This window comes from Argiope bruennichi, chromosome 7 (assembly GCF_947563725.1).
Source record: "Argiope bruennichi chromosome 7, qqArgBrue1.1, whole genome shotgun sequence".
Taxonomy (NCBI): Eukaryota; Metazoa; Arthropoda; class Arachnida; order Araneae; family Araneidae; genus Argiope; species Argiope bruennichi.
The window spans coordinates 48,280,003-48,299,254 of record NC_079157.1 but is presented as its reverse complement, the minus strand read 5'-3'; the positions used below and the strand labels follow the sequence as shown (position 1 = coordinate 48,299,254).

The 19,252-nt window shown below is 28.7% G+C and overlaps 1 protein-coding gene across 2 annotated transcripts in view; it reads right to left on the bottom strand.

The window, feature by feature from the left end:
- LOC129976247 (scoloptoxin SSD14-like) overlaps positions 1–19,252 on the bottom strand; it is a 97,098-nt gene that overhangs the window by 33,881 nt on the left and 43,965 nt on the right. Inside the window, exon 1 of one of the 2 annotated variants that reach the window (XM_056089726.1) lies at positions 7,735–7,975. The exons of the other annotated variant lie outside the window; for it this stretch is intronic. Coding sequence (XP_055945701.1) covers positions 7,735–7,772 — 38 coding nt within the window. The 5' untranslated portion in view covers positions 7,773–7,975. Of the gene's footprint in view, positions 1–7,734; positions 7,976–19,252 lie in introns of those variants that run through there. 2 annotated transcript variants of the gene reach the window in all.

Below are 19,252 nucleotides of genomic sequence, written 5' to 3'. Positions count from 1 at the left end.
TTATTAATGACTCATGCCTTTTTATCAATTTTGTTTTGATCACCTAATTTTTGATAAAATTCAATGCAAAATATGTACAAAATTTCAATATATATAAATAAAAGCATGTTTTAAATTAAAAATATTTTCATTATTAGTGTTTAAGGTATCTGAACACGTTAAAAAGGTCGATTTTAAACAAAAATGACATTTAAAAAAATTCTTTAATTGGATAGACCAGTCTTTGAGCTATCCAAAACAGGTTTACTTTTATCTCTACGTTAATTAGAAGTCAAGATATTAATATTTTCGTAATGATCGGTAAACCGGAAGTGGACATTTAAATAACCGGAAGTACCAATTTAAAAGGCCAAAAACATGTTAAAAATTTATATAAACACAAATTTAGTTTTAAATATGGAATATTTTTTGCACTGCAAAATAAAAAATGCCAATGAGAGTTTTAACTGTGTTTTGTGGAAATTTGTTCCTAAAGATGTCTTTATTGAGCTCCGAACCTTCAGATTAGGGGCATTTATGTCTGTAATACATTTTAACGAAGGTTTTATAGGATTACTGAATGTTCCTAAGATTATTGGAGTGTATAATAGTGCAAATGCGGTTAGAGCATTTGCTAGGATCACTCAATAGATGGTGCTGGGAGCCTACATCTGTTTACATAATTTACCGTTGGTTTTAAAAACAGGCAATCACAATCGATAGTTTAAAGTTTCCTTGACTGTTGATGGTATGTACTGGCCTTTTCGTTTTTAATTTTTAATTTTAGTGCTATTTTTTGTTTTTATTGTTATTTTTGTTATTGTATTTTTACTTTGTTGTGGTTAATTTCTTCTAATTTGTTGTTTTGTATTTCCTTTCTGTTAAAATGGTATATCTCTTGAGCATAATTTCAGGGGATTTTCGGGTCACGAGGAATCATTATTAGACAATGTCTGTATTTCCTCACAGAAAAAATCCCTTTCTTTGAATCCCTGCCTGAGGGTGACCCTTGAAAAAGTCTTCAGGCTGGATTCTTTTTTTATATTTTTTATAATTTTTTTGGTTTAATTTTTATTTGATTTTTTTGTTTTTCCTATTAACTTGATTCTAATACTTTTGTATATATATATATAATATACGAATCTAGGCGGCGTTCATTGCCAAACATAAAAATTTACAGAAAAAAAAATTAAATGATTAAAAAAGGGAAATGATTAAATCTTGAGGAGGAATAAAGTATAACCTATAGATGTGGTGAATTTTAAGTATGTACACACATAATTTATTATTAAAACATGTTAGTGTATACTTTAAATGCATTTTTCTCAAAATTGATTTTTTCTTACTTTTTGCTCACTTTAAATCAAATAACTCAAAATATAATGATCATATTACTATGAAATTGGTGAACATTGTCTTTGTATTATTTTATAGGGAATGAACTAAAAGAATTTAGATTGCGGAAATACTTTTTAATTTACAGCCTATTGTTTGAACAATAACGTCATAAATTGACTAAAAATTTCATGATAAATTCTTTGACTGGTTCTAAATTTTTATTAATTATTATAACCATACGATTGTGGTTCAACCCCTAGAGAAAACTATGTAGTTTATTTTAGTATAAGTTTTGTTCGGATGAGAATAATTGTTTTTGGTGTAGCCCATTTGAAGTTTTTAAAGAATTTGCTTAAATTTATGCTATTAAATGCCAATTTTATGAAAGTTTTAATGTTTATTTCAAATATTGACATCCTATTACTAATTTTGAATAGTCTTAAACCCATAAATATGGTTAAAGTATGTCTACAGCATGTTTTTCTAAAAAAGTGCTCCGAACGTGTTCGGATACCTTAATAATAATTCCTCTTTACAGTTAAAAAGTAATCCTGTAATAAATTTTTCCTTAAAACCACAATCAGATGGCGCCACTCATATAAAATCGATATTAATTTGATAATTATCTGCTGAGAGTATTAAGGTTTTGTATTGTTATAAACAACACCCAACTCAACAATATTTCAACACACCAGGAAATAAAGGAAAAAAAAACAGCAAAATTACATCTTTACAACACATAAATTACATTAAATAAAAGTAGCAACAACAAAAAACTTTCCTTTTTTCCTACCAATAAGTTATTAGTTTAAATAAAATGAATTAAAAAGAAACTCTCGTGAATAAAATAAAATAAGATAGATTCATTTCATAGATAAGTTATGATTTTTTATTTTAAAAAAATCTTTCACTTTTATTAATAAGATTTAATTGCAATGATATTATAATGTGCTCTGTATTACAGTTATAATCAATGGGGGAGATCTCCCCGATTCGCACAATAGTTACGAAATATTAACATTTGACGTTAATAAATTACTGAATATTTGGCGATGAATTTGTGATATTTGGCGATTAATCCCTGGCACGCAGTCAATAGTATCCGAAATTCCAATTTGCGTTTTAGACGTGTTTTTCCAAAACGATTAGAACAAAAATTCGACACAAAACTACACTTGTAATCACAAACTCGTATACCAAATTTGCCGGCGTCCTGGCATAGGGGTAGCGCGTCTTCCACGAGATCTGGGCGTCCCGGTTCGGGCATAGTTGTTCTTCATCTGTGTTCTATCTGTGAGGTGTGTGAATGTGCCCCCCTGTAAAAAGGGGTTGTGCAAGCGAATGTGTGAATTTCATCTTCATATGAGCTAGAAGTCAGACTTCTGCCCTCAGGTGCTCAGGGGTCTTTACCCTCAGAAGCTACTGCACCCCGTTTAGGTGGTAACGCGGACACGACATCATCATCATCATATACCAAATTTCATATAATTAAATCACTGTATTTTTGAGTTATCGTGTTTATATGTTTCTGAAAGAACAGACCGACAGACGTTCAACCTCTCGTTGGATTTGAATCGAAATTTTATACGTGTCTTCGCTATAGATGTTTGATCTGTGAAACGAATTTTATCTCTAGCTCTCTTCAATTTTTGGTTACGTGTAAGCATGTATTCGAACACAGGGACAGACAGATTTTCTCTGAGTGATTTTACTCTACATTTGATAGAAATCAACAAATTTGTTATAAAGACAATATACCAAATTTCATCCGTCAACTCAAAGCATTTTTTGAGTTATCTTTTTCATAAACAGGCAAATGGACAGATAGTCAGACAGACATTTTGAAAAATTGTGGGGAATCTAAAACGTGGACAATTGTCAAACTCTCGAGTTTGAATTTGTTGACGGTTATAATACTTTATACTTCCTATATAAGGAAGTAAAAATGATATAAATGATATATAAACTTTAATATTTCTTGTTTATACTGCTTCGCTCATAAAAAAAAATCTAAAATATTTTTGTCTAAATTGCAGCAGTAGAAGCTGTCTCATTAAAATTTCATAGAAGACATCAAACTAGACTGTCGCTAACAACTATATTTTATCGTTTGTACTTTTTTTCATCTTTCGATAAACTGTCTATTTTACAAAAAGGCTGATATATCTGTCATGCGTTTGAGAACAGTTGCAGGTGTCGTTTGTTCTTTTCAATACATCGATGACATTTTGCAATCGATATATGAAATACCTCTCATCAAATGCAAACTAAAAGAAAAGCGTCTCGCAAAATATAGGAAAAAATGATCCTCTCTTGAAGGTTTCTTTGTGGAATTTCCGTGACCGATATTTTAAAACAATGGAAACAATACGTATTCCCAAAATATACCTTTATTAATATACTAAAAAGCCGAGAATATAACTTTTCCCCCTTGAGTTAAATTCGTTAGATTAAAGCAAACATAGCGAAATTGTCAAAATCTAACTAAGTACTTTAAGTCTTTTGCGATATTAATTACATTCAAAATATATTATCTATACTTATATAAAGCTCAATGTGTGTGTGTGCGTGTGTGTTGGCGCTCTACAGGCCAGATCGTTCGACCTACAGCTATCAAATTTGGCACATGCATACCTTGGAGGTCGGGAATGTGCACCTGGGATCCCTTTTTTAATTTTTAATTAGAATTTTAATTATTAATTGAAAACTAACTTTCCCGCCAAGAAATCTTTTCATTTCCCCACCGCCAAATGAGTAAGACTTCAGTTTTTCCCCCTACGCTAATGAGGATAGGCTTAACATATTTTCAGTTGATTATTTCAAACGATTCTGTTTATTTTCTTAGTGTTTGATGCATTTATAATTAAACTTTGTTAATGAATCTATCTTTCAAATTCATTCTGAAGTACTTTTGAATTAAAATAAAACAGAATAAAGGAAATTAAAAATTTCTAATATGCGTAGAAAACTGGCCCCAACTGGTGTAGAAAATTCACGCATCCGTATTGTGTTCTGATTGTTGACAACTCTATTTTCAACGGATACTGACTTGATTTTGAAGGCTTAATATGTTTCCGACCGATTATTTCAAACGATTCTGTTTATTTTCTTAGTCTCATGCATTCAAAACTAAACATTGTTAATTAATATGATCTGTTCATGATGAATCTGAGAATTTTGTAGAAAACTTCTTGAGATATTACATAAATTAAGAAAGATATTCTTTAGTGCCCATAAGATTTAAATACTCAGCGACTCTGTTTTCAGTACTCATATTAAAAAAAAAAAAAAAATGCTTCGTTTCAGTAAAAATTTTTTTATATTAATTGCAATTTAACCATTTTTCCACTTTAATTTAAAGCATAAATTCTACGGGACTAACAGAAAATTATAGATATATATTACGTCATGGCTGAAGGCCTTTATAATATGAATGGATTATATGACTATGTAGCTTTAAAATATTTTAATGAAGAAGCTATTAAAATAGTAATAATAAGAAGCTATTAAAATAGTAATAATAAAACGATATTAATGCCTAATGGTTTATCGGAATCATGGGCATGTTATGCCTAAGAGATTTAACTAGAATCAAATACAACCAATATCCTCGGAGAACCAACTGGTCGCCAAAGACGATAAGTCTATTAATAATAATGGAAAATGTGTGTGTGCGTACATGCGCATTACTTCTTTTCAGGGAAGACCGTTTGATTTAGAGTTACTAAATTTGCCACATATATTCTTTGGACGGTGAGAATATGCGCCTTGGACAGATGTATTTGAATTTTTAATTAGAATTTTAATTAATTAAAAATTATGCTAAATTTTGCCGTTTTTCATGATAACTTCCAAAAATATTATAACACAAAGATTAAAAAAAGATATTTTTTCTATTATACCATTTTTTTTGCTTTTAATTGTTTTGCATTTTTAATGAATTTTTTTAATTAAAATTTTATAATTAAATTAAATTTTAAAAAAATTAAAAATTAAACGTACTTTGCAACAACATATTGAACTTAATTGTTTACATGGTTGCTACAAGTATTTATTTAAAGCAGATTTCTTCCAATTTTGATGATCAAAATATGAAAAATCATGTTAATTTTTTTTAGGTTGAGGAATTTGAATATGAGGCATGCTTTTTAAGAAAATATTCGAATTTAGTAATGATGACAACTAAAATTTATCGGCAGAAGTAAGCAATATTTGCGCATTTTTAAATATTTTAACAGAGTCGCTCCTTTAGTATGGCTTTGAAGTGCACGTAATTTTTTTTCATTAAAAAAGATTATTATCGAATAATCTTCTGGTATATTACATAAATTATGAACTATATTCAGCTGAGCACACAAAACTTCAGAAATAAATGATTCTTCATTTTATTCTTATGTTTTTAGAAACAGTAAGAATGCTACGGAATTAAATCACTTCCTGTTACAAATTAAATTTCAAAATTTATCCGAGATGACAGAAAATTAAAAAGGCGTAAAGAAGATAATGAGCAGAACAATTTAGGTCTCATAAATCAATACTTGTCACGTGACTATCAAAATTTTAAGTTTAAAATTATTTTGTTGAGGCAGCCTTTAAGTCTAAATTACATATAAACGATTCATTTGAAATTTTAGTATTAATCTTATAAACATATATATGTATGCAAATAAATATATATATGTATACAAAATTATTTATTCATTAATGATTGTTTTAATACTGTCCTATAGGTTACGCGTACATTGGTGAAAGCGTCTTGGATTTGAGGCAAGAGGATTACAAGTTTGATTAAACCGACCGCCTGTCGTGTAGGCAGGTAATGTAAATTCTGAATTCATGTGCATGTAAATTCTGACATCAAAGTTCAAGTGTTCTTCTAGTGTGGCGTGGAAGTTTGGAGAAGAAGTCGCCGGTTCAGGTATGTTTCTCATAGCTGATCAGGTTGAAAACAAAGTGATCATTCTGGAAATAATTCTATGGCAAAGATCAGATAAAAATGTGGTACTAATATAACTAAGCTAAAATTCATAACAACTCTGTTCCTTTATCTTTGATTTCCAAATTTTTTCCAATTCATTTTTTAATTAAAACCATAATTATTTTCGTAAATTTATTTATATACATTTGTAAATAAAAACAGTAATATCACAGGAGTCATGATAAAATTTGCTTGCGCAATTTTTTCATACTTTTTATAAACAAAGAATTTATTACAGATGGGGTAATTTCATTTTTTAAATTTTGATTATCTGATAATGTATTTGTCTTTCTAATTCTGTTTGGGATTAAGAATCTTTTATCTTAATAATGTATTTGTAAAGGCCTATTGATTCAAATTCATAATGACAAGTTGCAAAATAAGTTGTAGAACACTTATGCAAAATTATTTATAATTATATGTTATAAGTGATATTCTTAAAGAGGATTATATGACAAAAAAATCAAGAAAGAACGTTCTCTCTTTTTTAACATGTAATGATGCAACTAAAAATCAAATTTAAATAAAATGAAGAACTTTTCCATCTTTGAATAATGATTTTGACAACATCTTCGAATTTGAATAATCAAATAAAATAAAAATTCCTAAAATCCTCTGATCAATTTTATATCAACATCAGCTGACGTACGTTGTGTTGTTCGGCATTAAAATCCTTTCATGTATATTTTTAACGTAAAAAGTACATTTATATAAAATATTATAATACACAAAATCTTTTTATCTTTTGAAACATTTTGAAACAAGTTTCAATATCAATTCAACCAAACGATTTTTTAAAAAACAGCTCTTTTATTTCATAAGTGTTATTTATTATATTGATATACCAAATTTTGTTAACAAGCGCTGAAGTATTAAACAAAAAGGTTGTCTTTGTTTGAATTTTAGAGATCGATTTAAGCTAGACTTTAAGTATGACTAAATCAATGATTTGCGACCTATAAAAGCATAATCAAAAGGATTATTAAAAAGAAAGAAAAAGTTTAAAAAAAAACAGTGATGCAGTAGTTCAAAATATAAAGATTGCAAAATTTTGGTTAATTTGTAAATAACTAAATATTAAATAATTTTTGTACTGTAAAAAATTGACAGCATTCTTTCTTATGACTTTAGTAGTAAGTGTCCAAAATTTGTTGTCCCAATTGTTTAAGAAGACATGTGGAAACATACATATAAACATAACCAGGATTATTTTTATTAATATTAAGACAAACAAATCATTAACTACATAATTATGTAATTATTATCACGGATCCACTTTTTTTTGTTGATAAAACTGATACTGGTTTACTGAATGGAACAAAAATATTCAGCTCTCGAGATTCTTATTTGCCTTATTTTTTTTCCTTTACAGAAAATAGATAATTACTAAAGCAACAAATAAACAGATAAAATTTAAAAATAATCACTTTGCAACTTACCCAAACACTAAATCATACTGATAAGCTTTTGAAGTCATCTAGTCGTATATTAATATCCCAAAAGTGATGAGAGCTAAAAAACAGTGGCTATATGTCATGAACTTTAAATATGACAAATCACCGGCTCAAAATTTTCTGCCATAAACCTGACAGCAAATCTGATTATTTCAAACGATTCTTGAAATAGTCTGAAACAATCTCGACTGTGTCTACCATCGCGAAGGGGAATTTGTTGTTTTCAAAGATAAGGATATAAATTCGGTTATCAGTTTGTGCGAAAGCGATAAAAACTGAAAGAGTAAAACCTATTCAGGTAACAAGGTAGATGAGGTATTGGGTGATGTCATAACAGATCGAGTATGGCTTCCGACTTGAGAGATTTTTTTCGCATGACACATCGATGTGTGGGTCGAAAATAATATTGTTTCACTTGAAATTGATGCGTTTATTTTCTGAAGGAAATGTAATAGATTTATTTATCTTGTGGATCGAATCTTAATGGTCATTGAATTTCTGGTTTCTGCATTACCTTAGAAGGTATTGGGGGGGGGGGTAGTTTTTTTCAAACCTGATTTTAATTAGTGAATGTACTTTATAAATGGATGAATTTGAAAAAAAAAAAAAAAATGAGATGGAAACTACTGCTATTTGAACGCGTTATTTTATGATAAAATCTTAGTGTTTAAAATGTAATAGGATTTATTGATCTTGTGCCTAATGCTGGGTTTACTTAGTTTAGTTTAATTTAGTTATATTAGCGTCCCGTTCTAAAGCAACACTAGGGGTATTTTGGGACGGACCTTGTAATTTTGAACCGCGGTCAGATGACGAGGACGACACCTGAACTGGCACCCCCTCTCCACACCACACCACACCAGCGGGAGGATGTTTGGTATGACGGATTTAACGTGCAACAGACCCCCTTACACGACGGTTCCTCGGTGGAATCGGGTCTCGAACCTGAAACCCTACCGCTCACAAGCCGAGATCTTACCACCAGGCCACCGCGGCCCACATTCGGCCAGTTATAAGACGGCCAGTAGACAGCGCACGTGAAGAAAGGGAACTGATTTATATTTACCGCAATTTCATCAGATAGATTTAGGCATTTCATGTGCGGCCATAAATTGCCATTTTAGAGTTCCTGAATTTTTCCTTTTCACTGCGCATCGTATTAAAATGATGGATATTTACAAAAACAAACATAATGAAATTAAAAAAAATGTCAACACACTTAAATTCGGAAGACTATAGAAACAAAAAGTTTTAAAACAAATGAAAAAAAAACATCTTAGAAAAAAACAAAGATTAAAAAGTGTCGGAATAAATCTATGATAAGTGATCAATTTTTTCACGCCAAAAAACCCGCCAAATTCTACAAATGCATGCACAGTAAGAAAACAAAAATACAATACAGGACAGGGGCATGTTGTTGTCCCATTGGGACAATTACTTGCCAGCGAGCGAACAGCATTTTTCTGCCTTTCTACGCATACGCTGCCTACTGGCCATCTTATAACTTTCCGAGTGTAAACCCGGCATTACATTCTATAAACTACTGAGTTGAATTTTCAAATAATTAAAGCTAAAAGTGTTTTTTATAAGTGTGATTGTGTTAAAACTGCAATGGAAGTTACTTCCATTTAAATCTTTTTTATAAATTATGACAGTGCTATAAGTTATGTAATAGAATGAAGACCTTGGTATTATAAAGGAATCTCATATTATCAAAACGGAAAGATACAATTTCGACAATGGAAATAGAGATGGTAACTTGTCTCATGAAAATGAGTTCAGTTGGAAGCTGTTTGCTTCATCTGACAGAATAATTGTAGAAATTAGTAATAGGTTTTAGCAGCGGAATTTGGGGGAAAAGTTTGTTTACCTAACATCGGCCATACTACTAGATTTGAACGACACTGAATAAAATCTAGAATATGCGAACAGGACTTCAAATTCGAACGTGTTTGATTACGGAATTTCATAATTGCCATAGCCAAAAAAAAATCAATTGATAAATATGGAACTACTTAGATTATAATAAGTATTATTATGTAATTTAAGCTAAGAGTTAATCAACCCAATATTATAATAATGCTTCGAATGTTTCTCACCATTACTATAGGAACTGTTGCATTTCATAATTGAAGTCGATCAAAAATTACTTAAGAACAACAATAAACACTTTAAGGCTGACCAATCTGACTATCTTGTCTATTGAGCGAGAAGTATGTGATTCTATAAATATTGATCGTGCAATAAAACACTTTGCTTTAAGCAGACGATTAAAGTTTTAGTTAAAGACAAAGAAAAAAAAATTAATTCTATTGATTTTTTTTAATAAAAATACATATCGTTATAGTATTATTCTAGTTTTAATTGAATGATTCGTGTTTTATACTCTATTCGCTGTTATTTGTTATATTTTCTTAATTTTATGTAATAATACATTGTAACACTTGATATGCAGGGTGTCCCAAAAAAATGTATACACACTTTAAATAATTGTAAATTTGGGGTTTATTATAATTCGAATAATTTTCAACATGTAAAAGATTCTACAAATATCATTCTATTGTCTTGTTATCGCATGTTCTCAAACTGATGTCCGTTCTGCTCCAGACACTAGTGACAACGCGAAGCGATGGAATAGCACACATGATGGAACAATTCCCTTGGGATATTCGTACATTCATGTTCAATGGTTGCCCTCAATTGAACAACTGTTGCAGGTTTATGGACGTCCTGAACAGTTCCATCAGCTTCAAACTTATCTCTAATTCGAGTGATGGTAACTCGTGTAGGTGGTTCTTTGTTAAACTCCCTCTTAAATTGTCTTTGCACTTCTACTGCATTTTCATACTTCAAGTAGCATTTTAGAATAAATTTCCTTTCTTCAAATTCAAGTCTGTCTGCCATCACTCGGTTCAATGGGTTCAGTCCGTAAAGAAAGAAGAAATAACTTAGTTATCAGCTGCTAAAATGTGTATACATTTTTTTGGGACACCCTGTATATACAATAAATGTTGTGTATATATATCAAGAAGTGGCATAATTTTGTAACAAATGTTTATAATAATGCAAATAAAAAGTGCACAATGATTCTTTAATTGTATCCTGTACAATAAACAACTTATCCATGCCGAAAAGTTCTTGAGAATTTCTGCAAGTTTTGGAGCCTTTTATATTTAATGCCTAAATAAGATGGCAGTGAATTTAATCTAAGCTCACGGCGGCTGAGACCCATGCTATGCCACTGAATGTAAAGGAACATTCAGTAATACAGTTCAAGTATTCGATTATGGCTAATTAGTCAACCAAAAAAAGAACTTTTTGAATTCGCAATTATCTGTCACAATATTAATTAGCTATTCTAGATACATATACAACTGGACATGTGAGACCTTACTACAAGTTAAAAGTTCAAAAACAAGTGCATACTAAATTTTACTCTATTTGTTTTACAAAAGTAATCCGTTTTACTCACATGATATATCTTTAACTTATCTACATAATATGTTTGACATTCCCTGGTTTGAAATCCCGACGTGATCTGTCTTGTGTTCTGTTTTTTTTAAGTCATCGATCTTATCTTTGCTTTTGATGACAATATAAGTCGTGTACATTTAGCTGTATCAACTAGAACGTTTAGCGTCAACATATTATTTGAGAATGGGTGTGCAAAATATAGAATGCATTTAACTTTTAAATTCCTAATGTGTTTTATAACGTTATTAAGATTGATAATATTCGTCTTTTGAAATCATTTTGTGTTATTTTTAATATGTTTAAGATTGACTATGTTCAACCCTTTATTTCCCGCAATATATTACTTTAGATAAGTTTCAATGCAGATTTTGATAGAGTGTCCAAATTTTAATACTCAGCTTATTCATTTTTTTTAAAAACTTCATCACTAACAATGTCAGGCTTAGTGGGAGTAAAGCCCCATGGAAATCTTTTTCAGTTTTTAAGGGTCATTGGTTTTTACGGGTATATCTAGTTCTTACCATTTTTTAACTTTTTATCGTATAGAATTCAATCTTTTAAAGTAATTCTTTTAAAAATATTTTGATACAATTATTTTAACGTTATTTCTATTCCACGATCGTCAATATTCTAACCATACGACTGGCGTAGTTTAGTAAAGGTTGGTTCTTGCGCCACTAAAACTCGCAACCAACCAACCATTCAATGCAGATTAGCCCCAGGAAAGAGGGTAAAACTATTAAAAATAATTTTTAAAAAATTTAATTAAAGCAATTATTATATAATTAAAGATTTTTCATTTCTGTCTTAAGCATCTTTCTATTGCTTATTACTGAAGCTACACACTTTGTATTCTTTTGAATACCGTCAGAGAAAGCGTCATATTATTAAGGCACAACATCGTTTAAACGGTATTATAAAGTACAATTGGAATAAAGAGAATTCAATTCATGTTGAGCTTTTACTATTTTTGAACTTAAATATATTCATCTTTAATATCTCTTATACATTTCTAAATGTTTTTAAAATTAAGAGTTCACATTTTTGGATTTTAATATATTTTTAAATTACTTTAGATTATCCGAATACAAACTTGTATTAAATCCCAATTGCACTTTGTAGTGTTTTTAGCATTGCTCTTAGCTTTTCTTTCTTTTTCTTTTTTTGTATATTTATTGTTCATTCTGTAATGCACTCAGTAAGTGTATTTTCTTGTTGTTGTTCACAATTTATTTTAACATAAAAATAAATTAATTAATCATTTATTCTTACAATTTATGATTGAAACTTGATTATGATTTACAAAGATATTATTTGATTCTTAATATTATATTGCGCATTTTATTTGGGCGTAATACAATGTATTGCATTCATATTACAAAAAAAAAAAAAAAAAAAATTCTAAAATCATATTCTTGTTTCCATAATTTTCGTTTCCAACCTTTTTTTTTTTGTTTGTTTTTTTGTTTTTTTGTAAAGATTTCAAAGCTATATTCACCGCTTTGAAAAACAGACTAAACAAAGAAATACATATTTCAAAGATCGAAACTGGTTTTCACCAAAAAAATCGCATAAGAAACTAGAGTGTTATGGCTTTAACCCTCAATATTCTCATTTGGACCTAAATATATCTTTTGATTTGAGCCTTAGTCTTTATAAGAAAATTTAAGCTAAACTCACAGTAAAAACCACGGTTAATAGAAAAAGATTTATCTATAGAATAAAACAAAGTCTATGACTCATTGGCAAGTGGGTATTGCTTTTTCTCCAAGTAATTTCAATCTTTCGAGCATTTATATTGTAGAAAGATTAATTAAGATAGACTTCTTTATATAACCTATATTCCTTCTTATAAGCGAATTCTCTTTTTCCATAATGAATATTTATAATTTCTTTATGTGAAAATCTTTGTTCAGTTTATAAAAAAATTATTATTTTTATAATTAATTTTCTAGCAAAAATCTAATATTTATGAAGATATTCGATATACAGATTTTTTGAGATATGCAAATTCGATATATGGGAATTCTATCGTATTTAATTCTGTTATAAATGTCTGTCTTTATAAAAATGCTCGAATAACAATGATTTTAACAATGTATAATGCATTGTTAACAATTTATAACAATGCTTTGTTTCGAATTACTTTATTAACACAAAATGCTTTTAGATGCATATAATATATGAAGTTTATATGATGCGTCATTTAAAGAGCTATAACAGGGCAGACCGTTAGGAAGACCGAATTTGATGTGTATTTATTTCTTGAGTAGAAAGTACTCAATTAAAAAGGAATTTTCATAATTTTAATTAGATATCTGATATTTAAAAATTTGTCGAGATGTAGACGATTTTCTTCAATAACTTTATAAAATATAAAACCATTCTTGTGTAAATTTAAGATCTAAAGAATTAGTTCTTTATTGATGCCAGTTTCATTTCCTTTAAAATTATTTCTTAAATTTTATTAAATTTTTTGAAATTAGTTATGCGGCAGTGATCGACAAAATACGTTTTTAACATTAATTTGCTATTGAAGGAGGTGCTCAACAGTTATTTCGGTTTTCGATTTTCATAGTATAACAATTAATTAAAAATTACGTTATTTACAAGCCCAGTTTATATATTTCTTTTTCGAAATTTAATGGTTATTTTATAGTTTTTAATATTTGGATAAAATTTCAAAAAATTCTAAATTTGATATTTAAATGATGGCGAAATAGTATTTCAAAACGGCGAAAATCAAATAACTAAAGCTTTTTAACATAATAATGTTTTTGGCTGCGATTTTTTTTTTGTTACATTGCTTGATACAAAAACCGTTTGGCATGGAATGCAATGACCGATGCAATCAATCCGAAAACATTATTATTGTGTACTTTTTGGGGCTAGATGTTCAAGCTTTTTTCTAGTTACCCCTTATGTTCATTTTGTATAGTATACCATACATACATAATATACATTCCTAAAAATGCGATAATCACTGTACGTGTAGCAATGTATAGACTAGTATACATCTTGTTTTTCCAAAATTTTCATATCACGATTTTTTTAATTTATTTTTTGATGTTTTTAATAACCTAAAGAAGCTACCTATATACATTTTTTTTTTTTGCTTTTTTTCAAAAAAGCAATCTTGCCACGATAAGGGTTAACACGACCTTTTGTGATTACAAATAAGAACATGCATTAAAAATTGAATTAACTCAACCCTGTGATTCACTCGTCGGCAACCCCTTTTTGGCAAGGTTCCTAACGAGGCCACGTAATCTTGGAGAGACGTGGCTTTGGCTGGCATCCATCTAACTTGTTGTCGTTTTAAATGATCGTTTTTGCAGGTTTTGTTCCAGAATTTGGTACAAATCTTAGTATAATGACTTCACACAAATTCCATTAATCTAACTCGTTCATCTATTTTATACTGTTATATAAATTATTAAACTAATTTTTCAACACAAATGCTAAAAATATGATACATGCTACGGGGGGGGGCAAGTTATTTAGATTTTAACCAGAACACATTTGAAGAAGAAAATATATAATTTTTTTTAAGTCATTCTCTCAGATATCAGCGAAACATATTTGTTTAAGATGTATGTACACACTTAAAACTTCGAAAATCGTTCAAAATATCGAATATTTTTTATTGCTTAATAATGTTCTCCGATCCTTTAGCTTTCAAACGATACCAAGATGTTGTTAATATTCGAAATATTTCTCGAGTTATAATTATTTTTCTTCAGGTGCTTTCATTAAAATCTCTATTTACGGTGTTTTTAAAACTCATTTTATGAAGAATGATATTTTTTCCACTATGTTGTTTCATTCCAACACTCATAACTCAACAAGAAATGAACCAAACACAGTTACTTATATATCAAAATAATCTGTATGAAATAGCGGATGTTTTGTACCTCAATCAAAGTTATATTTATAGAAATAAATTTTTAATAGCTGTTTAAAAGTTAAACTTACAGAAAAAATCTCGCTTTTTCTCTGCATCATTGATGGAAAAACTATACATTTTTATAACTTGTTTGAGGCAGACAACATGAAGACTAATATTAGGCATCATTTCCAACTAGAATTGTGTGTCTGTACAAATTAGAATTTAAAATATCATGTTTCAAAAAATAGGTTAATTAGCTCATTAAATATTATTTAATTAATAATTAGTGTAATATGGTTTTTTCTCACTGAAATGAGTTTAAACATATATTAATAACCTACTGTGAATAAACTGGATTTTTAAAGTTAAATTTTTTTAAAAATCTTCAAGTGTGTACGTACACCTTAATATAGAAATGGATTATTTATTGTAGTTATAAAGCACTGAAAATAATTTTTCATGCAATTTTATACCGAAACATAAGAGAAAATTCTTTAAATTCTTAAAAAAAATTAAATTCTTTAAAAAAATTGAAGAATTATCTCAAAGAGGAATGACTCAGTCACGTCAGTAAAAAAAAGGGGGGGGAGGAGGGATAAAATTTACAGTGTCGTGATAAGATGGTTAAAGTTCAAGGGTAATAATAAACTGAATCTAAGATATTACTCGGATTTATACGATTCTTTCATATTGCACTACATTTCTCGCTTTATTTCTGTTTATCTCGGAAATTTTTATGATAGCTTTCATCTATTATTTATGAGAAAAAGATTTTTTATATTCCTAAATGATGTCTTCTTTCTTGCTTTTGCGTAATTAAATTTTCACATTTGTGAGAGGAATAAGCATCACAATTTAAATATTTAGTCAGATGAATCAACCGATCTGTAAACATCACACAGATAACTAAAATAAACAAAGTCGATATATGATTTCAGGTAAGTGATAGACAGTTTACTTCATATGTTGCAATAGCAGCCTGTGACATTTAGAGCAATTCTTTTTCTGTTTGAAATAATAATGTTTTTATGGTTTATACTTTTCTCGTGAAATAATAACGATTTTTATATTACAAAATTTTATTACGTTATTTTGATTCTTAAATAGTACCTAAGCTTTACCAATATTTATTTTACATTAATATTATTTAGATTTGTTAGAATCATTAATTTAAAATTTTTATTTCATTTTATAATTAAATACCTTTGGTGACCAGCTAATTACACCAATAATCTGGTTTTATTTTAATGAAATAAAATATTAGCGTAATTCTCCAAAAAAACATAATATTTAACCATAGGATTTGGCAACATCTGTAGTAATTAATGGATAACATGACTTCAAACATAAATGAAGAGTAATTTGGTTTGATTTAAAGATTTTGCTGGCGCAAAACTATTTTTTTTTTTTTTTTTTAGCGTTGTATCTACAGTATGGCCTTAATTCTTATTTAAAATAATTCAAATGGTTGTAATTCTCTCAGTAATGCATACGATTGCCTAACAATGTAGAATCTCATAACATCATAATGCCATTATAAAGTTATCCGTTCGAACTTAATGGACACATTTGTAGGGGACCGTGATAAGGTCTCGGCTTGAGGACCGGAGGGTTTTTGGTTCGAGACTCGATTCCGCCGAAGAATCATCGTTTAAGCGGGTCGGGTGCACGTTAAATCCGTCGGGGCCAAACGTCCTCCTGCCAGTTTAGTGTGGACGTTTATACAGGATTTTCCAATTTAGGTGTCGTCCTCGTCATCTGACCGCGGTTCAAAATGACGAGGTCCGTCCCAAAATAGCCCTAGTGTTCATTTAAAATGGGACGTAAAAAATAAGAGTCTTTACTTATAATAAAGCTCGATATGTGTGTGTTTTTTGGTGTCCTATAGGCCAAACCGTTCAACCTACAGCTTCCAAATTCCGGGAATGTGCACATAAAAGTGAATTTGAATTAGAATTTCAATTAATTAAAAATTCCAGTGGTTTTTTCCTTATAACTTCCGAAAATATTATAGCACAAAATTGATTTTTTTGCATCAAGTTAAAGCTCAAAAATTATGTCTTTAATGATACCAATGCTTTAACTTAAAAATTAATTTTTTTCCGATTTTTAACGAATTTTTTAACCATATTTTTCAACGAAATATTTCACGCAAAATAAAAATAAAATTTAATCTGAACAAGCATGTTAGTGGGAAAAAAATTAGCTTTTATCAACATGTTGCCATCATATTGACAGAAGTTCAAATTAAAAAATAAATCAATTATTATTGCAAATTAAATATATACTAGTATAATTTTCAGCACTGATCCATATGAAGTGAAAAAAATTTGAAATATATTTTCTAAAAAATAAATGGAAGAAAAGTTTTCTATGATCTTTTACAATATCTAATTTTATAATTCAATAACAGTTAATAACATAAAACAGTTTAATTTAAGGCAAACATGGTTATATATATATATATATATATATATATATATATATATATATATATATAATCGCCCTAATCAGCTAATTTGGGGCATACATCTGCCAACAAAATGGTCTTAATAAACTAAATAATAATATTTTAGATATTAATAATAATATTTAATAAATTCTCCGATGAATTACGAATTTTAAATTTTTACATAGGTTCTCTTCCCTTCGAATCATATTTAATAAAATATTCTTGAGACACCAACATTTTAACTAAAAATTGTTGAACTCCAGTCAACTAATTCAATCACTAAAACTGTCTAATTTATGAAATTTGAATATCACTATTCTATAAAAACTGGTGACTTTAGACCACTTCATTGACCGTCTCAAAGAAGATACACCGATCTTCTGCCAGGATTTCTCAGTAATGATTGGCCTATGTTTATGAAAATGTTAGTTGTTTTAAAATTGATATATAAAAACTTCATAAATCGGTCAGATTTGAACGCAGAAGATAGAAACATTTTTTCATTTGTTTAAAAGTCGTAGTATCAAGAATATTTCTCAGAATATGATTTTTTAGGACAAAAAGACTGCGTAAAATTTAAGGTGCATGGTTTTTTTTAATAAGTTTATTTATTGACTGAAATAAAATAAAGCCGAACGACTTTACTTCAATTTTCTTATTTAAAAAAAGACATGGTTGGTTTCAGTTAAAAATGTTTTTATATTAATGACAAATTAACATTTCCACTCTAATTTAAAGATGAGATTTTATGGGCGCTGACAGAAAATTAGAGAGAGAGATAGAGAGATAAGTAGTACAAGAAACAGAACTTTTTAAGGCCAACGTAATAGTATGACTGAATGATATAACTATTAAAATCTGAATCTTAAAAATATTTTTCAGAAAAAGTTATTAAGAGAACGTTAGATAAAATACTGAATTGAAAATTTAGCTATCATTAATATTGGCGTACCAGCTGGTCGTCAAAGGCAGCTAGTAAAAAAATAAAATAAAGGAAGACATTTGCACTAGTGCTCTATGGCGTTATTTGAAACCCATGTCGAAAGTATTAAAAATTAGCGTATTTCAAATAGCGTTTTGTCCTTTGCTGTAATGTATCTTCATTTTCTGATATTCCGCCAGCCAACTGTTAAGATAAATAGTAAAATCTTTTTTCATTAAATTTCAGCCGTGAAAGAAAATTGTGTGATAAAACATTTGGTCAAATAATGGAAAGAGTTTGAATTTCATTGAAGCAATGAAATCTATTGTGGAAAATCTTGCAAAAATATATTTACAAAATTATTAATTTTCAAGGAAGAAAGTTGCATAACAGTAAAACTGATATCTTTAAGATAATTTTTCATACTTTAAATGCCGTAAAAATCAAATTTGTAATATTTCCCGGAATAATTCTTCATTTATTGATATTCTGATTAAAATTTTAAAAGCCATTTCGAGATATACTTTCTCATCTGTTAAAGCATATTTGTGTCGAATTTGGTAGCTGTAGGTCTAATGTTATGTATTGTAGAGTAACGACACACAAACATTTTTATAAGTATATATTTAATAAATTTCTCTCAAATAATTTAATAAATAAATTATATATAATATTGTAAGGATATTTTTTAACTTCAAATTAAATTTAATTTATTTCCTAAATTTTTATCTTAATTTAACCCATATTAACTTCATTCTAAAATGTT